The sequence below is a fragment of the Haemaphysalis longicornis genome, unplaced genomic scaffold (genome assembly GCF_048455015.1).
Source record: "Haemaphysalis longicornis isolate Haplotype H1 unplaced genomic scaffold, Haemaphysalis longicornis Haplotype H1 scaffold_137, whole genome shotgun sequence".
Classification (NCBI taxonomy): Eukaryota; Metazoa; Arthropoda; class Arachnida; order Ixodida; family Ixodidae; genus Haemaphysalis; species Haemaphysalis longicornis.
Window position 1 is genome coordinate 420,944 of NW_027526242.1, and position 24,969 is coordinate 445,912.

The 24,969-nt window shown below is 48.4% G+C and overlaps 1 protein-coding gene across 1 annotated transcript; it reads right to left on the reverse strand.

Annotated features, from left to right (window-relative positions):
- Positions 1-23,329: 23,329 nt before the first annotated feature.
- LOC144164738 (uncharacterized) lies at positions 23,330-24,309 on the reverse strand. Its single transcript, XM_077695027.1, has 2 exons — positions 24,267-24,309; positions 23,330-23,988 (listed from the first exon to the last, which is right to left on the reverse strand). The coding sequence occupies exons 1-2, from the start codon at positions 24,307-24,309 to the stop codon at positions 23,441-23,443; spliced, it is 591 nt and encodes a 196-aa protein (XP_077551153.1). The 3' UTR covers positions 23,330-23,440.
- Positions 24,310-24,969: the final 660 nt, after the last annotated feature.

Consider the following 24,969-nt stretch of genomic DNA (forward strand, 5'->3'; position numbering starts at 1 on the left):
TTAGGTTTCAAAACGCACACATAACTTTGTTAATATTTTTTGTTCTAAAGTAACGTTGTACTTTCGAGCATTCCTTGTAAATTGAGGTACTTAACGGCGGAACATTGATTATGAACATTGGTAAAATACCAATCAACGCAATTATTGAAGCCCGTTGCGGAGACCTTTCAGGAAAGTCTGTTGTGTATTTAGGTTTCTTTCAATGATAATTATTTCAGCTGATATTACTAAGTACGTTTTGTATGCATTACAATTCAACAAAGCTGCTCTACTGCGAATATTGATCGCCACCTGCCTTAAGACACTGTGTCAACGAGGCTTCGCTTCCAGATGTAGCCATGTGCGCTAACACGTTTTTGCCACGGCCGCCGAGACACGCGTGTCGGAGAAAAGGAACAGTTTTAAAGTATGTACTTAGGTGTCAACCAGTGTGAATGCTCCAGACCAGGCAATACTTCCCCAAATAGCAAAAATAAGGAGTGCTTCTGCGCTACCGTTTCCACGTGAAACATGCTCGATTCCTGAATATGAAGCTGTTACGGAGTAGGTTTTAAGCATTTCCAGGTTTTTGTGTGGTGTATTTTTATTTTTTACTAATACAGCTGTTCGAGACGTTTTTTAAACCCGTAAGAAAGCAGCTGATTATAACTGTACGGTTCTCACGAGAAAGCCAGAGCCGTCAAATATGTTGCCGAAACCCTTTGTTTAAATAAGCATCTTAGTTTGGTAGATATTAAGAGAATGTAGTTTTGCCCAAAAAAGTGTGACAAGTGTGTGGCGCCCCCCGAACGTAATCTTCGTTGGCCGCTAAGTTTATTTATTTATTTATTTATTTGGCATACCCTCAATCGCTTTCGCATTGTAGAGGGGAGTGGGTAAAAGAAAATACAGTTGCCACAAATGCGGCAAAAACATACAACCAAAAATCGGGACTGACTTTGTCAACGATTTGATGACAGTATTCAAAAGTAAACCAACAGAAACAACAAAACACAGCGAAAACCACGCACACGCAAAAGTATCAAAAACCCGACAATTAATCAATCATGCGGCATCATCGCCCAAAAGGAAGGCACATAAAGTTTGTCGAAACAGAGAAAAGTCCGATATCTGGGCGATGTCACGGGGGAGATGATTCCAATCTTTGGAAGTATTTGGAACAAATGAATAAAAAAAGGCATTCGTGTGGCACTGTGTTAGCGCAACTTTATGTTGATGATCTACACGAGAAGAGCGGTAGGCAGGCATCAAAATAAGTTCGTTTTTAATGGAAGCATGATTATAAATCTTAAAAAAGAGGCTAAGGCGAAAAACCTTCCGACGAAGAGATAAACAAGGTAAAGATAGTGTGGACTTCATGGATGTGACACTAACAGTGCGGTTGAAATTAGAGAGGATAAAGCGACAGGCGTTATTTTGTACTATTTCAATTGTTTGCTGGAGATTAGCGTAACTGGGATCCCATATGGCCGCGGCATACTCAAGTTTCGGACGTACTAGTGTTTTATAAAAAAGCAATTTTAAAGAAACAGGGGCTTTACTGAAATTCCTCCGCAGGTAACCAAGCATTCGGTTTGCGCTACAAGTTATTGTCTCAATGTGGAGGTTCCATGATAATGTAGAAGTTATGTGTACGCCAAAATAACGGTAAGACGTTACGTTTTCTAAGTTAATGTCCTGTAGTCTATATTTATATATTGGAGGATCCTCATTCTGGCGTGAGACGTGCATTACCTTACATTTATCTGAATTTAATTTCATCTTGCAATTTTCGCACCAAGACGTAATGTTATTTAAATCTTGTTGCAGCATAAATCTGTAGTGATCATTATGAATTTCGCGATAAATAACGCAGTCGTCTGCGTATAAATGTACATTGGAAGAAACACAGCTAGGTAAATCATATATAAATGAAAAACAGTAAAGGGCCCAATACTGAACCTTGCGGTACACCAGATGTTACTTGTGTTAGCGGCGAGTAGTGATCATTAATCGAGACTTACTGTTGACGGTTAGCAAGAAAGCATTCTACCCATGTTAATATTTTCTCGTCAAGGTTTATTCTACGGAGTTTTAACATTAGTAATGCGTGGTCAACTTTGTCAAACGCCTTCTGGAAGTCAAGAAAAATGCAATCTGCCTTGGAACCTTTATCTAATATGTTGTGCAAGGAATGAGTGAAAAGGACTAACTGAGTTTCAAAGGAGAATGTTCGACGAAAACCTTGTTGAGCGGTAGAAAAAAACGAGTTCGATTCAAGGAAATTAAAAATGTGAGTGTAAAGTACATGCTCCATAATTTTGCAAGGTATACAGGTCAGTGAGATTGGTCGATAGTTGTGGGGAGAGTGTCTATTACAGGCCTTATACTGCGGAACTACTTTGCCTATTTTCCATTGTAATGGTAAGATGCCGTGTTGAAGCGACTGCTCAAATAACTTAGTTAAAAAAAGGGAGGAGTACACTTTAGTCTGCTTAAGAAATTTAGAGTTTATATTATCGATGCCGCAGGACGAAGATATTTTCAACGATTCGATAATTTTCATAATACCACAGGGCTCAAAAACAATAGGAAACATAACGGGAAAGTCATATTCAAGAACATTTCTAACATCATGAACACTCGTTGGCAAAGAAAAAGCACGGGAAAAAACCTCATTCAACAACACAGCGCCCTGTGCAGACGAAACGGGCTCACCGGCATCATTAAACACAGAAATTGTAGGGTCTTGCTTCGGGTTAACAATGTTCCAAAATTTTTTGGGGTCATTTGACACCAAGTTTGGCATAGTTCTGTTTAGGAAGTGTTCTTTAGCATCACAAACTGCCTTATTATATTCCGCGTCTGCCGTGTGGTATGCCTCCCAGCGGTCCCTCGTATTGCGCAGTTTTGCTGCGCGGAAGAGCCTTTTCTTTTTGTTGCAGAGGTGCTTCAACGTGTTGCCGAACCAGGGTGTTCCCGGGTTTGACCGAATAAATTTTACAGGCACATGCTCATTGGTTAATTCGTTTATCTTATTCTGAAAGAGGTCGCAGTTTTCCTGTACACTCCGCTGCTCAAATCCTGTTAGATAGGTATCAAAAAAATTACACATCTTTTGATTTATAATGTCGAAATCTGCCTTACTATAATCACGGATTTTTTTCTTAGTGTCCCCACTACGAGGAACAGCGACGTTAAAAGAAAATTGTAACATGTCATGATCGCTTAACCCAGGCAGGTATGTAAGGCTAGAAATAAGTTCTGGGTGTGTTGATAGAATTAAATCTAATGTATTAGAACAGGTAGCAGTAATCGGGTGGGTTCCTTAACCACTTGAGTAAAATTAAAACACGTGCATAGGTTTAGCAAACTTTGGCCGACAGATGAGAAGGGATTAAGCAGAGGGTACTTACCGGACCAACTAATGTTTGGAAAATTGAAATCCCCCATCAAAACAATAGGTAAAGAGTTATAACGACATACAATACTATTAATAAGGTCATGAAGATCATCGACAAATGCTGGGGAAGCATTAGGAGGGCGGTAGCAGGCGCCTAACACAATTTTTTTGCTGCTAAATGTAGCACAAACCCACACGCTTTCCAAATTTGAGACCACGCTAATATGGGTAGACGGAATGCGCTTAGATACGGCTATCAACGTGCCGCCGCCGCTCCTGCCCTCTCTGTCGCAACGATACACTTCATATTCTTTATTGCTCTGAAAAATTTCGCTGCTGCGCACTTTCGCACTGAGCCATGTCTCTGTTAAAAAAACTAAATCCGCGTCACACCAGGTTATGGCAGAATTTAGTTGATCCCACTTCCGCATAACGCTTCTGACGTTACCAAAGAGAACTGATATAGGTGACAGAAAGGAGCACTTTGCCCCATTCCCCCTGAGTAGTTGTTATGTCATAGAATTTGAATTTGAGCCTTCCGGTCCAGACGAGTTTATTGGTTAATTTGTACGTGACCGAGTGTTAGAGGCAGGCCCAGCAGCGGTATCACTGACTTCATCAGTAAAACCACGAGCCACCTCCTGCACGCTATCACTCTGTCTATCGTAAACGTAGGTTTCATTGCCTACAGTTAGCTTAGTATAGCGCAACTTGAATTCTGGCGATTGTGGAAGGGCTTTGCCAAAAGCTATCAATTTTTTACGAGTGTGCTTAGTTTCAGATGAGAAGTCTTCCCCAACAGATATATTACAGACCTTAAGTTTTGATCGCTGCGAAAAAATCTTTTCTCTTGTTTTGTAATTCGTGAATTGAACAATAACAGGCCGGCATTTCTGTTCGTGATAAGGGCCGCTGAGGCGATGCGCGCGCTCTATTATGTTGTAGTCAGGTAAAGGATCTAAGTGCTCCTTGAAAATATTTACGACGTTTTCTTCAGTCTGTTCCCACGACTCCTTGCTATCCGCAATTGCTATTTGCTATTTGCTATTTGCCACCAGGCTCGGTGGCAAAAATTGTCCACGGCTGGCCAATAAACGCCCACGAGCACAGCAGCTCGCGTTCAGTCAACGTCACCACAGCACGCTGCGGGTTTTCAATCGCGTGGAGGGTGCCCCGACCCTTCCACGTTCACGATTGCGTGTCACATCGTGACACTGGCGACGACGGATGAAGCCCGCGGACCGACCGAAGCCACGCAGAGCGCCGACACACCCCGCACCACGCCGGCCGCCATTACCGCCATGTCGCTGTACGCCAGGCTCGAGCCGTTCGAGGGTGAAGGGTCCACCTGGCCGGTCTACGAGGAACAAGTCGGCGTGTTTTTCCGGACGAAAGACACACCCAAGTCAAAACAGCGCGACACTATCCTGGCGAGCTCCCAGACCCTCGTCTTGGGTCTCCTGCTCGACCTCCTCAAGCCGGCCACGCCGCATGACAAGTCGCTGGGTGAGCTGGGCGCGGCGCTACGCTCGAAGTTCAGCCCGGCCCCGTCCACGTTAATGGAGCGCTACCACTTCACCAACCGGAGCCGCCCAGAAGGAGAGACTCTCGGACAGTTCGTCGCAGCGCTGCGATGGTTAGCGAGTGGTTGCGCCTTTGGGGACCGGCTCAACCCACTGCTCCGGGATGGTTTCGTCTGCGGCATAAACGACCCCGCCATGCAGACGCGACTCATGGAGCTTCCCGACCTCTTGCTGGATGACGCCATGAAGGCGGCGCCGGCGATGGATCCTACGTCCAAGGATGCAGGCAAGATAGTACGTGGGCAGGCTCACCGTCAACGGAAGCGGCAGTGAACAAGAGGGTTACACGGCATGGCAGGTGCAGTCGTTACGGTGGTGGCCAACTCCCACCGCCTCCCCTGACATGTGCCTGTTCGCGAAAGGGGAGTGCTTTGCGTGTGGGAGAACTGCGCATATTGCCCAGGCGTGCCGAGGGGGAAGGCGACAGGGCAGAAGCAGCAGCCGGGGTCATGCACGTGTTCCACGGAAGCCCACGGCCAAGGCAGCCAGCGCAAGTGTAGGTGACGGGGACGTGCGGCAGCAGCTTCTGGTCCTTCAACGGCTAGGCTTCACGTCGTGCCCGAAGACCCGCCGATTTTTGACATGTGGCACACGGACATACTTCAGCCGTCTGTGCCCCCATACATGGAGTCGAAGTCTGCGTGCAACCCATTTCCACGGAGCTTGACACAATGGCCAGTGTGCCGGTCATGGCACGGGAAGTCCCCAAACGCACCTTCGCTAGAGCGTCCGTCGAGGCATCCGGTGTCATGCTGCACAGCTACTCCGGACAGCTCATTGCAGGTGGAGGGTCAAGCCCAGGTCAGCGTTCGCCTTGGTGACAGGGAAGCAAACCTGCCCCTGTACTTCACCAAGAGTCGTCCCTGACGCTGCTGGGCGGGAACTTGATCCAGTCATTGGGCATGCGGTTGGCTGAATACCAGGAAGCAGTACATGTAGCGGAAGACGTCTCCAGTATCCTGACCAAGTTCTAGGGCTTATTCCAGCCAGCGGTGGGCACATTCACCGGCACGGCAGCTAGCATCCATGTCGCAGAGCGAGCCCTGCCTCGGTTTTTCAAGCCACGCCAGCTGCCGTTCGCCCTGAAAGAGCTGCAACGGTTGCGTCGAGGCGACATCCTGGTGCCCGTCACGACGTCGGAGTGGGCCGCTCCCATCGTGCCAGTCCTCAAGCAAGACGGTAGTGTTAGGATCAACGGGGACTTAAAGGCTGCCCTCAACCTGGTCGCTAAGGTCGAGAAGTACCCGATGCCGAGTATGAAGATGTCTGGTCGGCATTGTCTGGGGGACAGAAGCTCACAAAACTCGACCTCAGAGATGCTTAACAGCAGCTGCTGCTCCAGGATTGCTCTGGGAAGTATGTCACCATTACGACAACACTGGGGCTCTTTCAGTACATGCGCCTACCATTCGGCGTGGCCTCAGCGCCTGCCATGTTTCAGAGAGAGATGGACAACCTGTTCAGGGTCTTGAAGCACTTGGCGGTGTACTTGGACGACATCCTGGTGACCGGTACAGACGCCGAGGACCACCTGCAGAACCTTCACAGCGGCCTGGCGCGATTTCAGGGTGCCGGGCTGAAGCTCAAGCTGGAGAAGTGCATTTTCTTGGCCCTAAGTGTTGAGTATGGGAGAGGCCTTTGCCCTGCAGTGGGCGTAGATAGGCTGGTGATGATGATGATGATGATGATGATGATGATGATGATGATGAAGTGTTGAGTACCTGGGCAACGTGATTTCTCAGGCCGGCCTGGCCCCGGTACCCCGCGAAGTTCAAAGTTCAGGCTTTGCTCAAGGCGCCCAAGCTCCAGAATAAGAAAGAGCTCCAGAGCTACTTCGGCCTCATCAAATTCTACAGAATCTTCCTGCCGAACCTGTCGTCGCATTTCCAGCCGCTCCATCTTCTCCTTCAAGATGAACAGCAGTGGGCCTGAAAGAAAGAACATGACTTAGCCTTCCAGCGCAGCAAGAAGCTGATGACCAAGTCTCCGGTGCTGGTGCACTTCATTCAAGCCAAGCCTGTCGTCCTGACCATGGATGCGTCACCGTACGATGTTGGAGCTGCCCTGGCCCACCGGGACAATAATGGTGAGGAGCACCGTGTGTCGTTTGCGGTCCGTCGGCTTCACGCTGCCGAACAGCGGTACAGCCAGCTAGACAAGGAACCCTGGCCCTCTTGTTAGGGGTCGAGCGCTTCCACCAGTACCTTTGAGGCGGAAAGTGTTAGGTGGTCGTGGTCCCCAAGCCGCTGCTGGGACTCTTGGTGCCTGACAAGGCGGTTCCAGTGCAGGCATCATCTCGAGCGGTGTTTTGGGCTTTGAAGCTTGCGGCCTAGACCTGCCAGGTGGTTTACCGCCCGGGAAACGCCCTGGCACCTTCTGATGCCCTGAGTCGACTGCTGATGGCGGAGGTGCCTGCTGCGGTTCCTGAACCTGCCGAAGTGTTAATTTTGGAGTCTGGAGCACGCTTACCCAGAGGTGCTGTCCAGATGAGCCGTGTCGCAAGCGACCAGCCGGGACCCAGTCCTGTCACAGCTGGTCACGGCGGTCTCCAGAGGAGAGAAGTGGGCAGAGCGGACGTAAGGGCAAGGCTTCCGAAGTGAGCCTGGAGCAGGGCTGCTGCTGTGGGGTTCCAGGGTAATGATTCTACAGAGCCTGTGGTTCAGGGTACCACAGTTGCTGAACGCGGGTCATCCAGGCGTGGAGATAACCACGATGGTGGGCACGTCCCACGTTTGGTGACCTAGCCAAGACGAGGAAATTGCTAGCATGGTGCAGATTTACCAAGCCTGCCAGGAGAATCTGGTCTTGGGTCATGAGCAGATCACTTTCTGGCCATTCCCTGAGATACTCTGGTCCCTCTTTCACGTTAACATCGTAGGCCTCTTTAAGTGCTACTACTTCCTGATGGTGGTGGACTCCTTCTTGAAGTGTGTGGAGGTCCTACAGTCACTCGGCAGGAGCAACTACAGCAGCACTGCGTCAATTCTTCGCAGCCCAGGGGTTGCCGGACGTCATCATGTACGACAACGGGCTTGCTTTTGGCAGCGTAGAACTACCTGGCCTGGTTGACGAAGAACGGAAGCTGCCGGATGATGGTTCCGCCGTACCACCCGCTTCCAACGGTGCTGCCGAGTGTGTGGTGTGGTGTGGTGTGGTGGTGTGGTGTGGTGATGCAAGGACAAGCTCAAGAAGAGCAAGGCTGGGGATTTCCGGACGCATCGCCCGGGTCTTGTTCCAGTACCGTAACACACCCCACGACGTCACAGGACGTGCCCCCTGCGAGCTCTTGTTCAGACGGATGGTGAAGAGACCATTGGGCGTGTTGCATCCCGACCTCAGGTCCACAGCGCTCCTGAAGCAGAAGCTGGCGGCTGGCCGTGGTCAACGTCCTGGGCCTTTGTCGGATTTCTGGGGCTCCGGACTTCGCCAAGAACTTCAGACCTGGCCTACCCTGTTTCGCACGGCATGTGGGCTCTCCTGCCAATGCATCGTCACTGCTAGTCCGCATTTCCGACGGGACCACGTGGCACCGGCATGCTGACCATGTGAGGCCTCCCCTGGAAACCTCAGCCACCCCTTCAGGAAGCCAGCAGGCAAACTACACCAGCCACTGCCAGCGGAGCACCAGAGGCTGGTGGTACTCGCACCACTGTGGCGCCACTTGCAAGTGCAGTGCCACCTGCAAGGTGGACGGACGGTGTGAGAGTGACACAGGCGGCACCGTATACTGGCACACCTCTATCGACACAGTGCTCAGGCAGAGTGCGAGACTGTGGAGACCGCTGGAGCGTTATTCGCCGGGGTAACAGGCGTAGTTTTGTGTTTGTGTTGATAAAACAAACTTGGGGGTGAGGGGTGTGACAATTGTGTGGCGCCCCCGACCTTACTCTTTATTTTCCGTGAAGTTCTGTGGCTCTACGAGGTTCGGTGGGCAATATTGTACACGGCAGGCCAATAAACAGCGACGAGCACAGCAGCTCGCGGTCAGTCACCATCAACACTCGCACGCTTCGGGTCTTCACTCGGCTTGAGGGTACCCCGACCCTCCCACTTTCATGAATGCGAGACAAACAGTGACAAAAAGGTATACACAACCCTTGCAAAACATTAAGTGTGACATCCATTTCACTCAGGTACCGACTGTGTCGGGAGTGCGAGGAGCAAACCAGCGGGCAACATAAGAGGCTGTATCACGCGCACTGGATATTTTCAAGTCAGGATCTTTGGATGAATTATCAGCAGTGCAAGACAAGACCGGGATGCCGGATGCATTTAAAACACCGAATTCCGGGAAAGGATCGTCTCAAAAAAAGAAAAGGGCTTGGACAGAGTTTGATTACCACTGACGAAATGAATTATTAGTAACTAAAGTATATCCTGTACATTCATCCGCCTAATGAACCGAAAAAACGGCTAAAAAGAATACCTTGCAGTACACAATGTATATGTTCTTCGACTGTTTAACGTTAGCCGCTAGTGATAGGTGATGCAAATTTAATTGTTAGATACGATTGATTGTTCCTATAAATGAGAGCTATACTAGTCCCTTGACTTAGCGATAGCTGGGACAAAACAAACTATCCACTTTGTTTAGTACTAGTAGCATAAACAGGCATTTGGCGGCCTATGGACGTGCTTACTAAACCAAATAAGCAGAAAGAAATTTGCACGGTGTTTCAGCCTCGCTTGTTTTTAAGTGGTAATAACATAGAAACTCGGCTGAGAAGGAATCTCTGCGATGTCACCAGCTAGGGAAGAGAGCTGGCGTGCCTTCGCTGCCCATGCAAACCCCCATGAAAGCGAGGTTCTATTGCGCAGCCTTCCCAAAACATCCTCATATTGTGTTCACCTTCTGGAACAATAAATGCATAAAGGCGTGACGTGGGGTATCGGCTTCAACTTTGTGCATGTGGCTTGAAATGGATATTCTGTGATGTGGCTGCAGTTTTTTGTTTATCACCTGTGATATATCTGAACTCAACGAATTGCAAAATTTTATCATGTCCGCTCTTTTCTTACACACCAGAACCTCTGGAAATATTCTGATTGAAGTTGTGGTAGGCTGTAAAACCTACTTGTGCCTCTTATGAGGTAGAAGGTTGTACCCACTGGTATTCACTGTGGTTTTGTATGGCTGCGAAGCAGGCATTGGGTTTGTTTTCATGTTTTGGTTTTGCCGCCTTAGTGCGCCAGGCTGTGTTATCGGTGTTATCCGCAGGCCACGCGCGTTCCATTCTTTATTTATGCCGCATGGGTTACCGCATTTGATAGGGAGAGTGTTATGAACTAACGTCACCAGACCAGAATAACATTCTTTGATCTATAGTGTTGTGGATGTAATTAGACTGTTCGAGGAACACTCGCTCCTAAAAATAAACAGCCGCATAGAAGATGCCGTGGTTATTCACGAATGCCTCTGGAGTGCAGGTTTGCCCAATAAACTTGGTTTTTTCTTAAAGACAGCAGCGCCGTCTTTGGCTGCGTGACAATATTGTCATGCAGAGTCTAGGCTGTTTTGAGAAGCGTGTTTTCTTCATTGATATTGCGGTCCTGTTTTTCATTGTACTGGCACATGCTGGCTGAAATACTTTTGTTCTGCAGTTCTAAGCTTTCAGGGTTCTTTTTCGGTAATCTTTTTACTGTTGGATAGCATACACACGCGTTCACCAATTACAGTAACTGTTTTGTGTGATCGCTCCTGTAGCTTCTGTGTTCATTAGTGGGCCGGTGCGAAAACAGCAATGCACGTAGGCCGCCGCAACACAAATCCTGGTTTTAGCAGATAAATTGGGTCCTTTGCATAGAAATATAAATAGGTCTATGCAAATAATACCAAAATATTGGAACTATAAACAGTCCCAATACTTCCGTGCGACTACTGTTGCCTACACACATTATCATTGCATAGTACCGACATGTGCTGATAATCCGCTGTAAGACGTTCTAAAACCATCTTGAGTGCAAGCATGAACTCTCATTTTGTGATGCTTTACGAGGCTGCGCTGGTGTTGATACTGATTCTCTATTTATGGCACAAGTCTGCTTAGGTAAAACACCGCCAAAAAGTGGTTAACAAACAGAGATCAAAAGAAAACTGCTAAAATCGGTATGCAAGAATTCAATAAAATTACTTAAATAAAATTACAGTGGAGGAGGTTGTTGCAAAGGGCCAGATTTTGATTATGGTTCATATGATGTCAGCTGTAACAAGTTATTTTCAAAAAAAATACTTGGAAACCAGATTAAAACATATCATTACATCGTCAGACATGAAAAGCGAAAAGTAAAGAAGAACACGCTGTTTGTAATGTAGCGAGAAGTGTTTTGGTCGCGTTTTGTCTAGGGCCTTATATTTTTTGGAAAGTAGATTATGGATAGCTGTTCTTCCCACCTGCTGCACAAGGGTCTTGACTATCCGGTGAGCAGGTAGGAACTTTTTGTGTGTGTGTGGCCTATCCGTAATATGGCCAAGGTGACTTCAGTGTATTTGCTGCGTGTGTCAGTGGTGTATCGTCCCAAGTGTGGCTTTATTGCGTGTAGCTTCTTTTCTCTTCGTTTACTCCTGTTTGCTAGTCATCTTTTATAAATTTATTCCTTAATGTGTGGCTTGAGCTCGGTGTCGGATAGTGCTGTAATGTCTACTGTGTTACTAACCCCAGCAGCGGCAGCCCTTCCATCTGCCACCTCATTCCCGCATGCTGCAGTGACCAGTAAGTCTGATCATGCGTTTTTTACATGCATTGTATAAGCTGGTGTGCGTAAAACCTACACGGATACAGTACATATGACGGACTTTGGATTGTGATGTTCTAAAATGTGATTGACTGCTAGAAAAAGACCTCACACTTCTGCTGTAAAATGGTGCTACTGGAGCTCATATTTACTCATCTATTAAAATTAGGTCCCTGAGTAGCACGACGAACAGTATTGGCAGCTTTGGAAGCATAACAGTAAATTCTGCCCGTGGATATTTATACTGGAAGAAGAAGATGTGCTGCCCAATTTCGCTTTTTGGCAATCTGTTTTGGAAATCGGCAAAGATAGATCACAAGAAACAGGTTTCAGTTGCCATGGTGGTGATTTGTTTGCAAAAGAGGATGTGTACACATCTAAAAAGCCACCGGCAAGGCCAGAAGCTTTTTTTGTCACTCTGAGAAGGAAGAGCGAGAAAACTGATCGGTCATTAGTAAAGAGTTGGATTGTGGATGTATTGTAACGTACAGGTTTAAAGGATGGTTATTTATAGATGAAATGTTAAAAGAATACAACAAATCTATGTACGTTCCGTAATGTTCCAGGCCCATTTTTTGCATTCAACGTAGAGCCTCTGAACCGGGCTAGTGCGGAAATCACCCGATGCAAGTCGAATACCTATGTGATGCACGCAATCAAGCATTCTCAGCGCTGTTTTTGTTGCCAGCCCATACACCACAATGCCTTATTCCAACCAAGACCCCACCATATTGCTAAAAAAACGCAGACGTTCTTTCTGTGATTGGAGAGGACCTTCAGGATATTTATTGTTTTCAGGCATTTATGTTGAACTTATTTGATCTATGCAAGGTTTTTCATCAAAAAGGATGCCTAAAAACTTGCGCTTCTTTTTTACAGGAATTCCGAAACGATTAGGTGTAACAGCAGAACCGCAAGAATGACGCGCGTTCGGGTGAACACAACGCAAAAACGTTTTCCTCGGTGCAGTTGAGAGCCATCTGTGTCCGCCTATGCTGCAAGTTTGTTCACACCAAGCTTTACTTGGCGTTCGGAAATTGGCAGTTCGCAAGATTCAAAAGATATTTGAATGTCGTCTACATATATGTAAGAGAAAATGGTTGGTGGCAATACCTATTGCGGAAGGTAATCTTACATTAAACAATGTGCACCTTAAAACTCCACAATGTGGCACACCAATTGCCGGCAGATGTACCTTGGACAAGGATAACCCCACCCTATCCCGGAATGTCCTCTTTGAAACGCAACTGGAAATCGTGTTCAACATGTTCTCTGACACACCAAAGAACCTGTGGTAGCTAGGGTTACCGTATCGCCACGGTGTGTCGTAAGCGTTCTTATTATTACAAAATATCGTAACGGAGAACTGGTTATAGATAAAAGCATCATATATGCGGCACTCCTACACAAAGAGTTGCTAATTGATAGATGTCCCTATTCTCCAGCCGGCCTCCCAGCTCTCCAGAACACCGTCGTACTCGAAGAAGTGCACAAATCTCCAAATAGCCATCTTCTCGAGGACCTCGCACAGGCTGCTTGTCGATGCAATGGGACGGTAAGCTTCAAGAAGAGTAATGAATGGGAAGCACAGACAATCGCTATATTTAGGTGGGAGTTAGTGGTGTGTCTTATATTTATATATACGTTGTTTGTATTAAAAACGGCATGATGTTGAAGATTTTAAAGAAATTTTATTGCGGCGACCTCTGGAATCCGTACTAGAAGAGTCCCAAAGAGGATTATGTGCATTCGGGTCATTAAGTATCTATTCTCATGGAAACGTAACGTCCAGAGCCAAGAAATGAGAGTTGGATAGCTTGAAGTCAGAATGAGTGTAGATGGAGTAAACCATTCTTAACCGGATAAATGTTATTGTTCAAATTGCAACAGCCACTAGGAGAGGGCTGAAATCCACAGTATTACATGCTATATATTTCCTGGCGACAATAGCTTTACCGCCCGAGTGGTTTGCGGAGCCATCTCTGTCCTTTATAAATACCGTATAATTTTTGAGGAAATTTGTCTGAGTTCGTTAAATATGTTTTCTGTGGACACATTATACTCGGTTGATTGGCGTCTAGTGTCTCATATATATCGTCGAAAGTTTCTATAAGCCCTCTACAGTTGCATTGCACTATGTTTTCGCTGCCCGTTATTTAGAGATTGCAGCGAGTCGACATGATTGCGCGTGTGTGTTAATCCATGGTCTTTCGGGGCAGTTGCACTTGTGTTTTGCTGGATCGGAGGATTGGACAACGAAAACCGTTCCTTCCATGGCGATGCAGGCAGCAAAAGTCCGACGTCCTTGTCCTATTCGGAAGTTGCCGAAATACTTGACGGATCAGGCTCCTTGGACCGAGTACTCACGGGTACTGTCTGCTGCACCCGCAACCAACGAGCTAGCCAGGGGTGCCAGGTGTGGCTCGGGCAGAGCAGCGAAGTTAGGAGGTCCTGTGGACTCTCCTGTGTCTGTGTTCTCAGCGTTCTCAGGTATTAGAGGCCGGTAGAGGTGAAAAAGCACGAGAAACATTACTCTCGGCGAAGACGGTTGTGACCATAACCGCTGCTGGATCAGCAAGCGGGGTGGCAATGGGTTGGGCTGCCGATAGCAACCCAGTGGAGTTTCGCTGACCTGGGTCGCCGCCGATACGACACGCTGCTCCCCCGCTCAGCTCCTCCCCCCCAGCGAGCTGAGTCGGCGTACCTCCGTAGAGGAAAAGAGGCGAGGCTATTTCGCGCCTTAAGTAAGGTGTTGTTATCTGTTACCATTATGTTCATGATGTTTTTTTCAAGCTTAAACTTTCGACATGCCCTGCATTATGGTGGGTGGCGTCCCTGGAACTTGGACGAATGACCGTGATTAAATTGTAAATAAAAGATGACAGCTAATCATCCCCGTGCTGCCAATTCATGAAGATGTCGTCAATGAACTCCCTGCAGTACTGTGGTTTAAGCGCACGGCTTTCCAGAAATTCGTTTTCGAGTACACTCATGAAAATATTTGCATGATCGCATAATCACATAAAATCGCATATTCCCGCATTCCCATAAAATATTCGTATGTCCCGCTTTTTGAAGGTAATGAATGCCTTTGAATTCGTTTTTAAATTCTATGACTAAATATAAAAGTGTCACCAAAGCTGAGGTGTCTATTACTTTTTCGCAGACCGACTCGTTTTAGGCATGGAGTGTTGTCCATGTGTCATCTGGGTGCGCGATATGCGTCTAAGGGTATGCCATATCTAAAGTAGCCACTAGTGAATTAGGGGTAACGAAAAGGCCGATGATATAGGAAAAAGGGCGTATTTTCCCGCGAGGGGGACTCGAGTAAATGCGTCGCATAGGGGGTGGGTGTATTGTGTTAACGTTTAGTGTTTGGGGAGTTGGTGGTAGTGAATGCGTTGTATCAGCAGCTTCTTGACGTAGTTTGAATGAGTCAAGGATCTAAGGCGCGTTCGTAGCCTTTCATTTTGAGTCAGTTTTGTGGCGCATTGGGAAGAGCACCATGTACCTCGCGTTCCGCCCATAGGTAGTGAATGCGTTGTATCAGCAGCTTCTTTACGTAGGTTGAATGAGTCAAGGATATAAGGCGCGTTCGTAGCCTTCCATTCTGTATCGGATTTGTGGCGCAGTGGGTAGAGCACCATGTACCTTGCGTTCCGCCCGCAGGGTCGTGGGATCGAAACCAGGCGCCGGTAACTATTATTTTTTTATATAGTGTAGGGGGAGGGGTGCGGACCTGTTGTTGAGAGCGAGGAGGGTAGCGTGATGCGGGAGAGGAGGAGTGAGGGAGAGGGCGCACCTGGAATGGCTGTTTGCGGACGCCGAGGCACGCCAACGCCGGGTGACATCGTGAGGTAAAGAAATGCTCTGCATTTAAAAAAGTGTTTGGTATCTTTTATATTGCCACGGCAATATATCATCATTGCCAGACAGACCCGGTGGCCCACACCCAGTTTTCGAAATGAAGACGTTGAAGATAGCAGCTGACAAAAAGAACCCGGCCGCATCTTCCCACGGGGGGAACTCGAGTAAATACGTCGCAGAGTGGTGAGGGTATCGCGTGAATGTTGCGTAATTGGGTATGGTTTGGGAATGCTTAATTGTTATTTCGTCTTTATTATTCTTATTTATTGAATGAAGGAGAAGCGAAGGCAAGGAGTGTAAAGTTAGTCTGTCTTCATTGCTCGGTGCCGTCAAGCAAAGCGTCAAGTCAAGCGAAAGCCAAGCAAAGACACCCTTGACTGAATTCCGAACGCGCGCCCCGCCGCTTATATACACACCGCCGGCGTTCGAGGGAGAGGAATACGGGGGAGAGACGCGCATGCGCACACTTCCATACACAAGCGCGCGAACTTTTCACGCACCCACCCCGCCGTTATCACGTGTACACGCCCTCCCGCCGTTACTGCTGAGCGCGAGGCAGCGCACGGGTAGCTACGACGCATGCGCGTACAGACGCGCTCCTCCCGCACCGCCGCACCTGTTATTGAGAGCGAGGAGGGTACGGGAGAGAGACGCGCACCTGCGCCTCGACGTGACGCACATGCGCAGTGAGCGTGTGGACGGCGCCGACAACATCGACGAGTGACATCGCGAGCCTAAGAAATGCTCCGCATTTAAAAGGCGAAGAGAAAGACGAAGTAGCAGTTTCGGTATTGTTATGCTCTTCTGCGCTTCATAGAAAATTCCAAAATATTCACAACCTAATTTGTATCTTATTCTGGAACCTCACCAGAGCCCTCCGAAAGCATACTCCTCTTTCTCCTGCTCTTCCTCCTCGACGTCCTCCTCCTCCTACTCCTCCTTCTTCTTCTTCTTGTTCTTGTTCTTTTTCTCAATTTATTTATTTATTTATTTATTTATTTATTGTTTCAATATTGACTAATTTCCAAACTCGATTCCTCAAGCACAAGAAGAAAAAAGCTTCCAAATTTTTCCAAATTTCCTCTAATCATCGACACAGGCAGGAATCTCATTCGAATTAACGACTGATGTTTGGCGGATACCCTGATTGGGTATGCGCTAAGAAGGTTAAGGAACAACAACAACAAGGTGGACGCTGTAGCTAGCGGTGAAAGTGGACTTACGCACACAGCTTTGCCCTCTAAATAAAGTGCTTTTCTTCATTGCTACAAACCCCAGTGCTAACTTTCACCGTTACAAGTGGTGGAGTTGCGTGGTACATGATACCCGGTCCTACCAAGACGCCGACTATAAGGCCGCCAGGTATCGAAATTACACCAGTTCATGAGCGGATCAGCCGACGCCTACGCGGATTGCCTGCGGAGTGCGGGCCCTTGGCTGACCGGAATCCGAAAATTACGGGGCGAAACACCGGCGTCGTGGATGCACCTCCTCCACCTACCACTTCCATTCAGTACGTCGTTCATCAGCAACGTACGCCGAAGATCTTCAATGGGGAGAGCTTTGAAGATGTGGAGGACTGGCGGGAGGAGTTCGAGCGTGTCGCCGCGTTCAACGAATGGAACGAGGAGCGCAAGCTACGTAATGTGTACCACGCTCTGGGGGAAGGCGCACGAACGTGGTTCGAGAACTACAAGGCTAAGATGACGTCCTGGGGGGAGTTTCGCCGGCAGATACTTGCGGCTTACGTGACCGGTGACCGCAAAGAAAGGGCGGAGGCTGCGCTTCAAGCCAGGAGTCAGCGTCCTAAAAAGAGCCTCACGACGTACGCCGAAGACATGTCTCGTCTGTTCAGGTTGCAGACCCCGCCATTGCTGAGGACAAGAAGGTGCGGCAACTTATGCGAAGGGTCAAGGAAGAAATCTTTGGCGGTCTAGTGCGGAATCCGCCAGTAACCGTTTTTGAATTTATTAAAGAGGCTACGGCGATCGAGAGGGCGCTTCGGCAAAGGTCCCGGCAATACCACCGCGATGGAGCCACCGTGTAAAACGTAGCTCAGCTCGGAATTCCTGGGCTCTGCGAGATCGTGAGGCAAATGGTCAGAGAGGAGCTTCACCGCCTTCAAATAGGAAACGTGTCACCTGCTTCGGTGTCAATCGCCGAAATTGTCAGAAGAGAACTCAGCCAAGCTGTAAGGACACCGGAGGAAGCAGACATGGCGCGACAAGAGCCACGCATTCCATCTCGCAGCAGCGTAAGGTACATTTGTGGCCCCGCGACGTTCCTTACCAGATGGATGTAACACCCCGGAAGAACGACGTATGGCGTGCCCCTGACCGCAGGCCTCTCTGCTTCCACTGTGGGGAAGTAGGACACGTCTACCGCGCCTGTGCATACCGTCGGGCTGGATTACGGAGACTTTCGCCGAACGCACCGCGCCCAAAATACGGAGAACGACCCCGGGAGATCGAGGAGTACACCACCGGACGACAGAACATGTTTCCTCTCGTACGCCGTGAGTCCCGGTCACCGTCTCCTCCCACCCGACGCAGATTTTACCTGCCATCGCCCTGGTAGCCCCGAGAACCGGGGAAACTGAGGGCAGCGGCTTCCGGAGGTGAGGCCGCTGACGTCGCTAACTGCCAACATCCTCCACTGCGAAGACCACGACGACGACGAGAAGAAAATGGTCAACTTAGTCCCAGTCGCTGTTACGCTGAACCGGTATCGTGTAACGTACGTGTGGACTTCAACGGCCGCGAGACGACTGCTTTGGCTGACACTGGCGCGGACCATTCTGTAATAAGTCAAACTCTCGCCGCTAAATTTAAAGAAAGTTCTGACGCCCTCGTCTGGCCTTCAAGTTTGTACAGCTGGAGGCCACTTGATTACTCCCGTCGGTAGGTGCACTGCCCGAATCAAGATTCATGGCTTCACCTATGTCAATGCATTCATTGTGCTTCCGGAGTGTTCGAGACACCTAATTCTAGGCATGGACTTCCTGTTGACCAACGGAGCAATTATCGACTTGGAGAAATCTAAAATTAGCTTTTCTACCAAAGGAGCTATTGCCAGTCATGTGGAAGACAAGCGTGGCAAGGCATTGCGCATCGTTGACGACGATGTCACGCTACCAGCTCGCACTGGCGTGCTCGTGAATGTTAAAAGCGATGCATTCCACGACTGTGCTGCTATTGCCGAAGGTAACATCCGGTTGCTCATTGAGAAATGCATCTGCATAGCAAGTGGATCAGTGAGGCTACAACGCGGAAGTACGCCTGTCTTGCTCACTAATTTTGCTAACGAGCGTCGGCACGTCGCAAAAGGCACCGCCATCGGGTTAATTGAAGAGATCGCTGACGTAACGCACGTGAGGGCTCTGGAAACGACGCGATCTGATTCACTGGAAGCGACTCTGTGCATACCGTTGAGATCAACCCAGACCTCTCGACCGCTCAAAAGGAGGCCTTGAAGTCCTTCGCCGAAGAATTGTCCGGCTGCTTTTCCACGTCATCTAAAGTGCGCCGGACACCCATGGCGAAGCATCACATCTTCACGGATGAATCTGTCAGGCGAGTGCGCCAGCAACCTTACAGGGTGGCGCCAAGGAAAAGGGAAATCATCAAGAGTCAGGTGAAGCAGATGCTCCATGATGATGTTATTCAACCGTCTAAGAGCGCGTGGGCCTCTCCCGTAGTTCTAGTAAAGAAAAAAGACAATAGGCTTCGGTTTTGCGTTGACTACCGCAAATTGAACAGCGTGACAAAACGAGACGTCTACCCGCTTCCTCGAATTGACGACACGTTAGACCGCCTCCGTGATGCTAAATTCTTCTCGTCCTTAGATTTGAAATCTGGTCATTGGCAAATAAAGGTAAATGAACGAGATCGCGAAAAGTCGGCGTTCGTAACACCTGACAGCCTCTACGAGATTAAAGTACTCCCGTTTGGCTTGTGATCCGCCCGTGCAGCCTTCCAACGGATGATGGACACTGTACTCGCGGGGCTTAAGTGGCAGACGTGTCTGCTTTACTTAGATGACGTGGTTGTTTTTTTTCAGTTCATTTGAGGAGCACCTTCTGCGACTCAGATGCGTTCTGGAAGCTCTCCGCTCTGCAGATCTAACTATCAAGCCTGAAAAATGCCATCTCGGGTTCAAAGAACTAAAATTGCTTGGACACGTTGTCAGCGCTAAAGGCGTCGGACCCGATCCCCACAAAACAGCTGCTGTGCGCTGCTTTCCACTGCCCAACGACAAGAAGGCGATACGGCGCTTCTTAGGCCTTAGCGCACATTACAGACGTTTCGTGGAAGGGTTCTCAGAGATTGCCGAACCATTAACGCGCCTTACCAAAAACGATGTACCATTCTTTTGGATAGGGGAGCAGCAAGCGGCATTCGATGCGCTACGTACCCGCCTTCAGAACGCACCCATCTTGGCCCACTTCGACGACTCTAGCGAGACAGAAATCCGAACTGATGCCAGCAATAATGGAATTGGCGCTGTCCTAGTGCAATGGCAGCAGGGGACAGAAAAAGTTATCGCATACGCCATTCACACGCTTTCAAATGCCTAGACGAATTACTCTGCAACGGAAAAGGAATGTCTAGCGGTGATCTGGGCCATAACCAAATTCCGCCCCTACCTGTACGGTCACCCTTTGAGGGCGGAAAGCGATCACCACTCCTTATGTTGGCTGGCTAACCTAAAGGACCCATCTGAACGACTCGCTCGTTGGAGCCTACGCCTCCAAGATTACCACATTACTGCCGTATACAAGTCGGGAAGAAACATACCGATGCAGACTGTTTATCGCGGGCACCGATTTCATCCGACACACGTGAATCAGAAGAGGACATCCCCTTTCTCTGAGTGCTCCCCACCACTGACATGGCTGACTACCAGATGCAGGACGCCGAGCTACGGCCACTCATCGAGCATCTGCGCGCCAGGAACGCCACCGTGCCGCGTCCCTTCCTTAGGAATGTAGCCGCGTACTGCCTGCGGAACAATGTGCTGTATAAAGGGAGCTATGATAGCCAGGAGAAATTTCTTCTTGTCGTCCCAACTGTGGTACGGGCGGAAATCCTGCAAGTCTGTCACAATGAGCCTTCAGCCGGCCATCTCGGCGTGAGTCACACATTTGCGCGGATCCACCCGAGGTACTTTTGGCTGAACTTTCCTGAATCGGTAAGACTTTACGTAAGGACGTGCCGCGATTTCCAGCGCAGGAAGACACCTCCCGTAAAACCACCCGGAATGCTTCACCCAGTTGGTCCCTCCGACGCGCTATTCAAGCAGGTTGGAATGGATCTACTTGGGCCCTTTCCAACATCGTCTCTGGGAAAGAAGTGGATTATTGTAGCCACGGACTACTTAACACGATATGCCGAAACAAAGGCTCTTTCTCGAGGAACCACCGTAGAAGTCGCCAAATTATTCGGAGATTACATCATTCTGCGACACGGTGCACCTACCACTGTTATTACAGATCGGCGCACCACCTTCACTGCTTCCTTGACGGAAAACGTCCTTAGGCTAACTAACTGCGAGCATCGTAAAAGCACGGCATATCACCCTCAAACTAACGGGCTCACGGATCGCCTCAACAGGAACATCACTGATATGTGGTCCATGTACGTCGATTTAGAGCACAGGAATTGGTACGAAATTCTACCTTACGCTACTTTCGCTTTTAATACGGCTACGCAGGAAACAACTCGACTATCCCGTTTCAACTTGTTTACGAACGCCCGGTGACCACTACACTGGAAGCTATGCTTCCCGTTGATCACACCGGCGTTGCCGACAATGCTGTGGAAGATATCACGCAGCGCGCTGAAGAACCTCGTCAGCTTGCCTGACTCAGCATTCTAAGGCAACAAACAGTCGACGCCCAAAGATACAACCAGGGACGACGCAATCCAGTATATCTAGCTGTTTGTCCGGTGTCCACACCGGTGTCCACACCCAAACAAGGTATAGACCTTGTTTGGGTGTGGACACCGGTCCGTCGCAGTGGGTTTTCGGAAAAGCACCTCCGCCGATACTTCGGCCCTTATCATGTCCTTCGTCGCGTATCTTATGTAAACTACGAGGTAGAACCCAAGGCAGCAGGAGCGTGCTCATCGAGACGACGGCCTACCCCAGAGATTGTACATGTGGCACGCATGAAGCCCTATTTTGCGCAGACCAAGTCCAGCCTGACTGAACGTATCTGGTTGCACTTTATGTATTTGCACACTGAGACGGCGCTTTTCAGCTACTACGTTTTCCAGACTGGTTAGGCTGGGATAGCAAGAAACAAACCATCCGGCATCGGGCCCATGCCGTTTCCGGGAGGGGGAGTAATGCCACGGCATTAACACCCGGGAATAATTGCACGAAGAAATAACTTTGACCAAGTTCTTATACTTACTTTTGTGTTGCATAGAACCCACAAAAAATTATATTGAATGTGCGCAGAGGCTAACAACAAGTAATTGCTTGTCCCCCTGGAGGGACACTTGGTCTATCCTTAGGCATTGCTAGAAATACGTATACATTTTTGCGTATTTGGAAACGGCCGCAAATAACTGTTTCGAGGATGAACTTTAGAGAAAGAGAGAATAAATGAATTTTATTAGTTCTGGGGACACATTTAGAGCCCAACATTAGCACTTTTGGGGTGTTTTTAACCCCACACGCTAGTGAGCCAAGCTATCAGCGCAATTTCTTTGCGACCGAACTCACGAATGGAATTCATAGAGGCAGTTTCTGCCAACTTCTATGCAATGGTACACGTCGCACCGAGCACATCTGTGGCGTGTCTTCATGCTGCAGCCCGCGTTTCGGCACCGTGCTCCATTTGGCAGGTCGTCCTTCATGGGCAAATGAAGTGCGACTGTTTTGCGGAAATTTTCTGATGGCAGAGCTTTTGGCCTCTTCCTTGGCGGGATGTCTACGTCATCTTCGTCGTCTTGACGAGTTGCGTCACCTTCTGCCCTATCAATGCTTCCGCCACGGAAAGCTTGAAATCAAGGTAGTCCAGGATGCTTTTTCTTTGGACGCACTCTGTCTTCTTGTCTGCTCTGTACTGAAGCCAACTGTTTTTTCAAGCAAGATCAGACATGTAAAGAATTGTTTGTGCGGCTCCTTTGAGCATACAGGGAGACCATTCTGTCAGCTAAGTCAACACCACCCATATTTGCATTGTAGTTTCTGATGACGGATGGGCACGGGACATCCAGAAACTTCTTGTCTTTCTTCCACCATCTTTTGCACTTATCTTCACGCTCCACTCCTAAGGCAGCCGACAGCATCACAATGGGCTTTTTGTCGTCCCATTTTGTGCATGCAAGCGTGCAGTCTTGTCGCAGTCGCTGCTCCAAAGTGCCCCGAGATTTCTTCAACAAACCCTTGTCATTTGTGAAATGGGCCTCTCTTGGCATTCTGTTCTTCATCAGAGTGCCGGCGCCAAAAATGCCCTTCTTCATGAGCTCATTAATCAAACCGACCGAAGAAAACCAACGGTCACAGTAAAGCGTGGAGCATGCAGGCACTCTCTCAACCAGCTTCAAGACTGAGTTGCCCGATATGCCAAGGCCAAAGTCTGAAAACGTGTCTTTGCCTTTGTAAATTGCAAAATCATAAATCAACCCGTCCTTCCCTGCGAGAACAAAGTTTTTCAGGCCCACAGGATTTCGTTTGTTAGATATACTCCTTCATAGGACAGCGTCCTGAAAATGGGATGACTTGTTCATCCACACAGAAGAAGTTAGGCCTTTTCAAGACCAAGCAGCCCTTTCGCACCATCTCAACGAAAAGCGCAACCTTCCAAAGTCTCTCGCTCTTCTTGTCGTCACCACTGACGTCATCGTCAAGTTGGCAGCACAGGTTAGATCGCAGTAAGAAAAAAACGATCCCGTGGCATGGTGTCCGCTACTGAGCTAACAGCTAGGCCCTTCTTCCAAAAATATCGTATTCTTGGATAGCCAATCACGCCCATCAGCATGGAACAACGCAGAAACTGCTTAACCTCCTGACCAGTGATTTTAGATACGATTCCACGCTTTCTCAGAATTCTCTGGTTTGTTTTCTCGGCCATTTTTTCGAGCATGTTGTCATCTACGTACTGCTTGTAGTAGTCGGCAGGCGAGAACTCGAATCTAGTTTCCGAAAAAATACACCCCGTCTCGAGAATAGGCACATTGTTTGCTTGTGAAGAATTTGCTGCTTTCCACAGAGGACGCCTTTGCGAAATGCTTGCGCCGCTGGAGCCGTCGTCATCACTCTCAGCAGATGAACCAGCATACTCCTCAGTCTCAGAATTATACGCGGCATTCACGTCGTCGACGTCGTCTGCATTCTCGGAGTCCGAAATATCGGAATTTTCCCGCTCGCAAATTGATTGCAATACTTCATCGGCCTTCTTGGTGGATGAGCCTAAAATTACAATGCAAAGGGAAGTTAGACCTAAATCCCCACTGGTAAAGTTTCATAAAAAAAAGAATGTGCTAGTCGGCCATCTGACTTCAAAATAAACACGCACATGAACGCAAGGTCCCTATGCGAGGCCACTAAATTTATTAAGCTGTGAAGGTCCCAATAAGTCAATGGTTTTCTCGAAATTGTGTCAATGTGTTCTCCAGGCATTAAACCTTTACACTCCGTTGCAATTTGTTTAAATGAAAAGCGTTGTGAACAACGATCAAGCGACTTACCTCGCCACCTCGCATAAAAGGTACTGGCGCTGATTGCCGTCATGTTTTCTCCGAGCGGGAAAGAGAAATTTCGCCGAGCTCAAGGTAGATGACGCCACAGACCTTGTCTTCCTAGAGGGACATTGGTTCTTTCCGCTGAGAGCCGTTGTAGTTTTCGTCGCCTGTAAACGGGTGTCCCTGCGGGGGGACAAAAGTTCTGAGAAGGTTATTCCCAGTATTCGAAATGAGGACGTTGAAGCTAGCAACTGAGAAAAAACGCGAAGAGAAAGACAAAGGAGCAGTTTTAGCGGTGACAGTGGACTTAGCGGCACAAGTTCGCCCTCTAAATAAAGTGCTTTTCTTCATTGCTACAAACCCCAGTGCTCACTTTCACCGTTACAGTATAAGATGAGTAATAAGGTGTAATCGAGTAATCACTCTATCCAAAAATTAGGAGATTACTTTTTACCCGTACCGATACCAGATGCGATCGGCAAACCGGGGTTTCCTGCCTTATGGATTTTTGCAAGAAGGTTAAAACGAGCCGCGTCAGTACTCAGTGAAATGACGGATTGCCGGGTGGATGCCGAATTTCTTTCTTTTCGATCAGTTGTATTCGTTAAAACGGATTTCAAATTTGCTGTGGGATACTTATAAAGCCGCCTGTAAAACGAGCTATAGCCAAGTTGCCTGGAAGCGCCATCACAATCAACTTTGTTCAGTA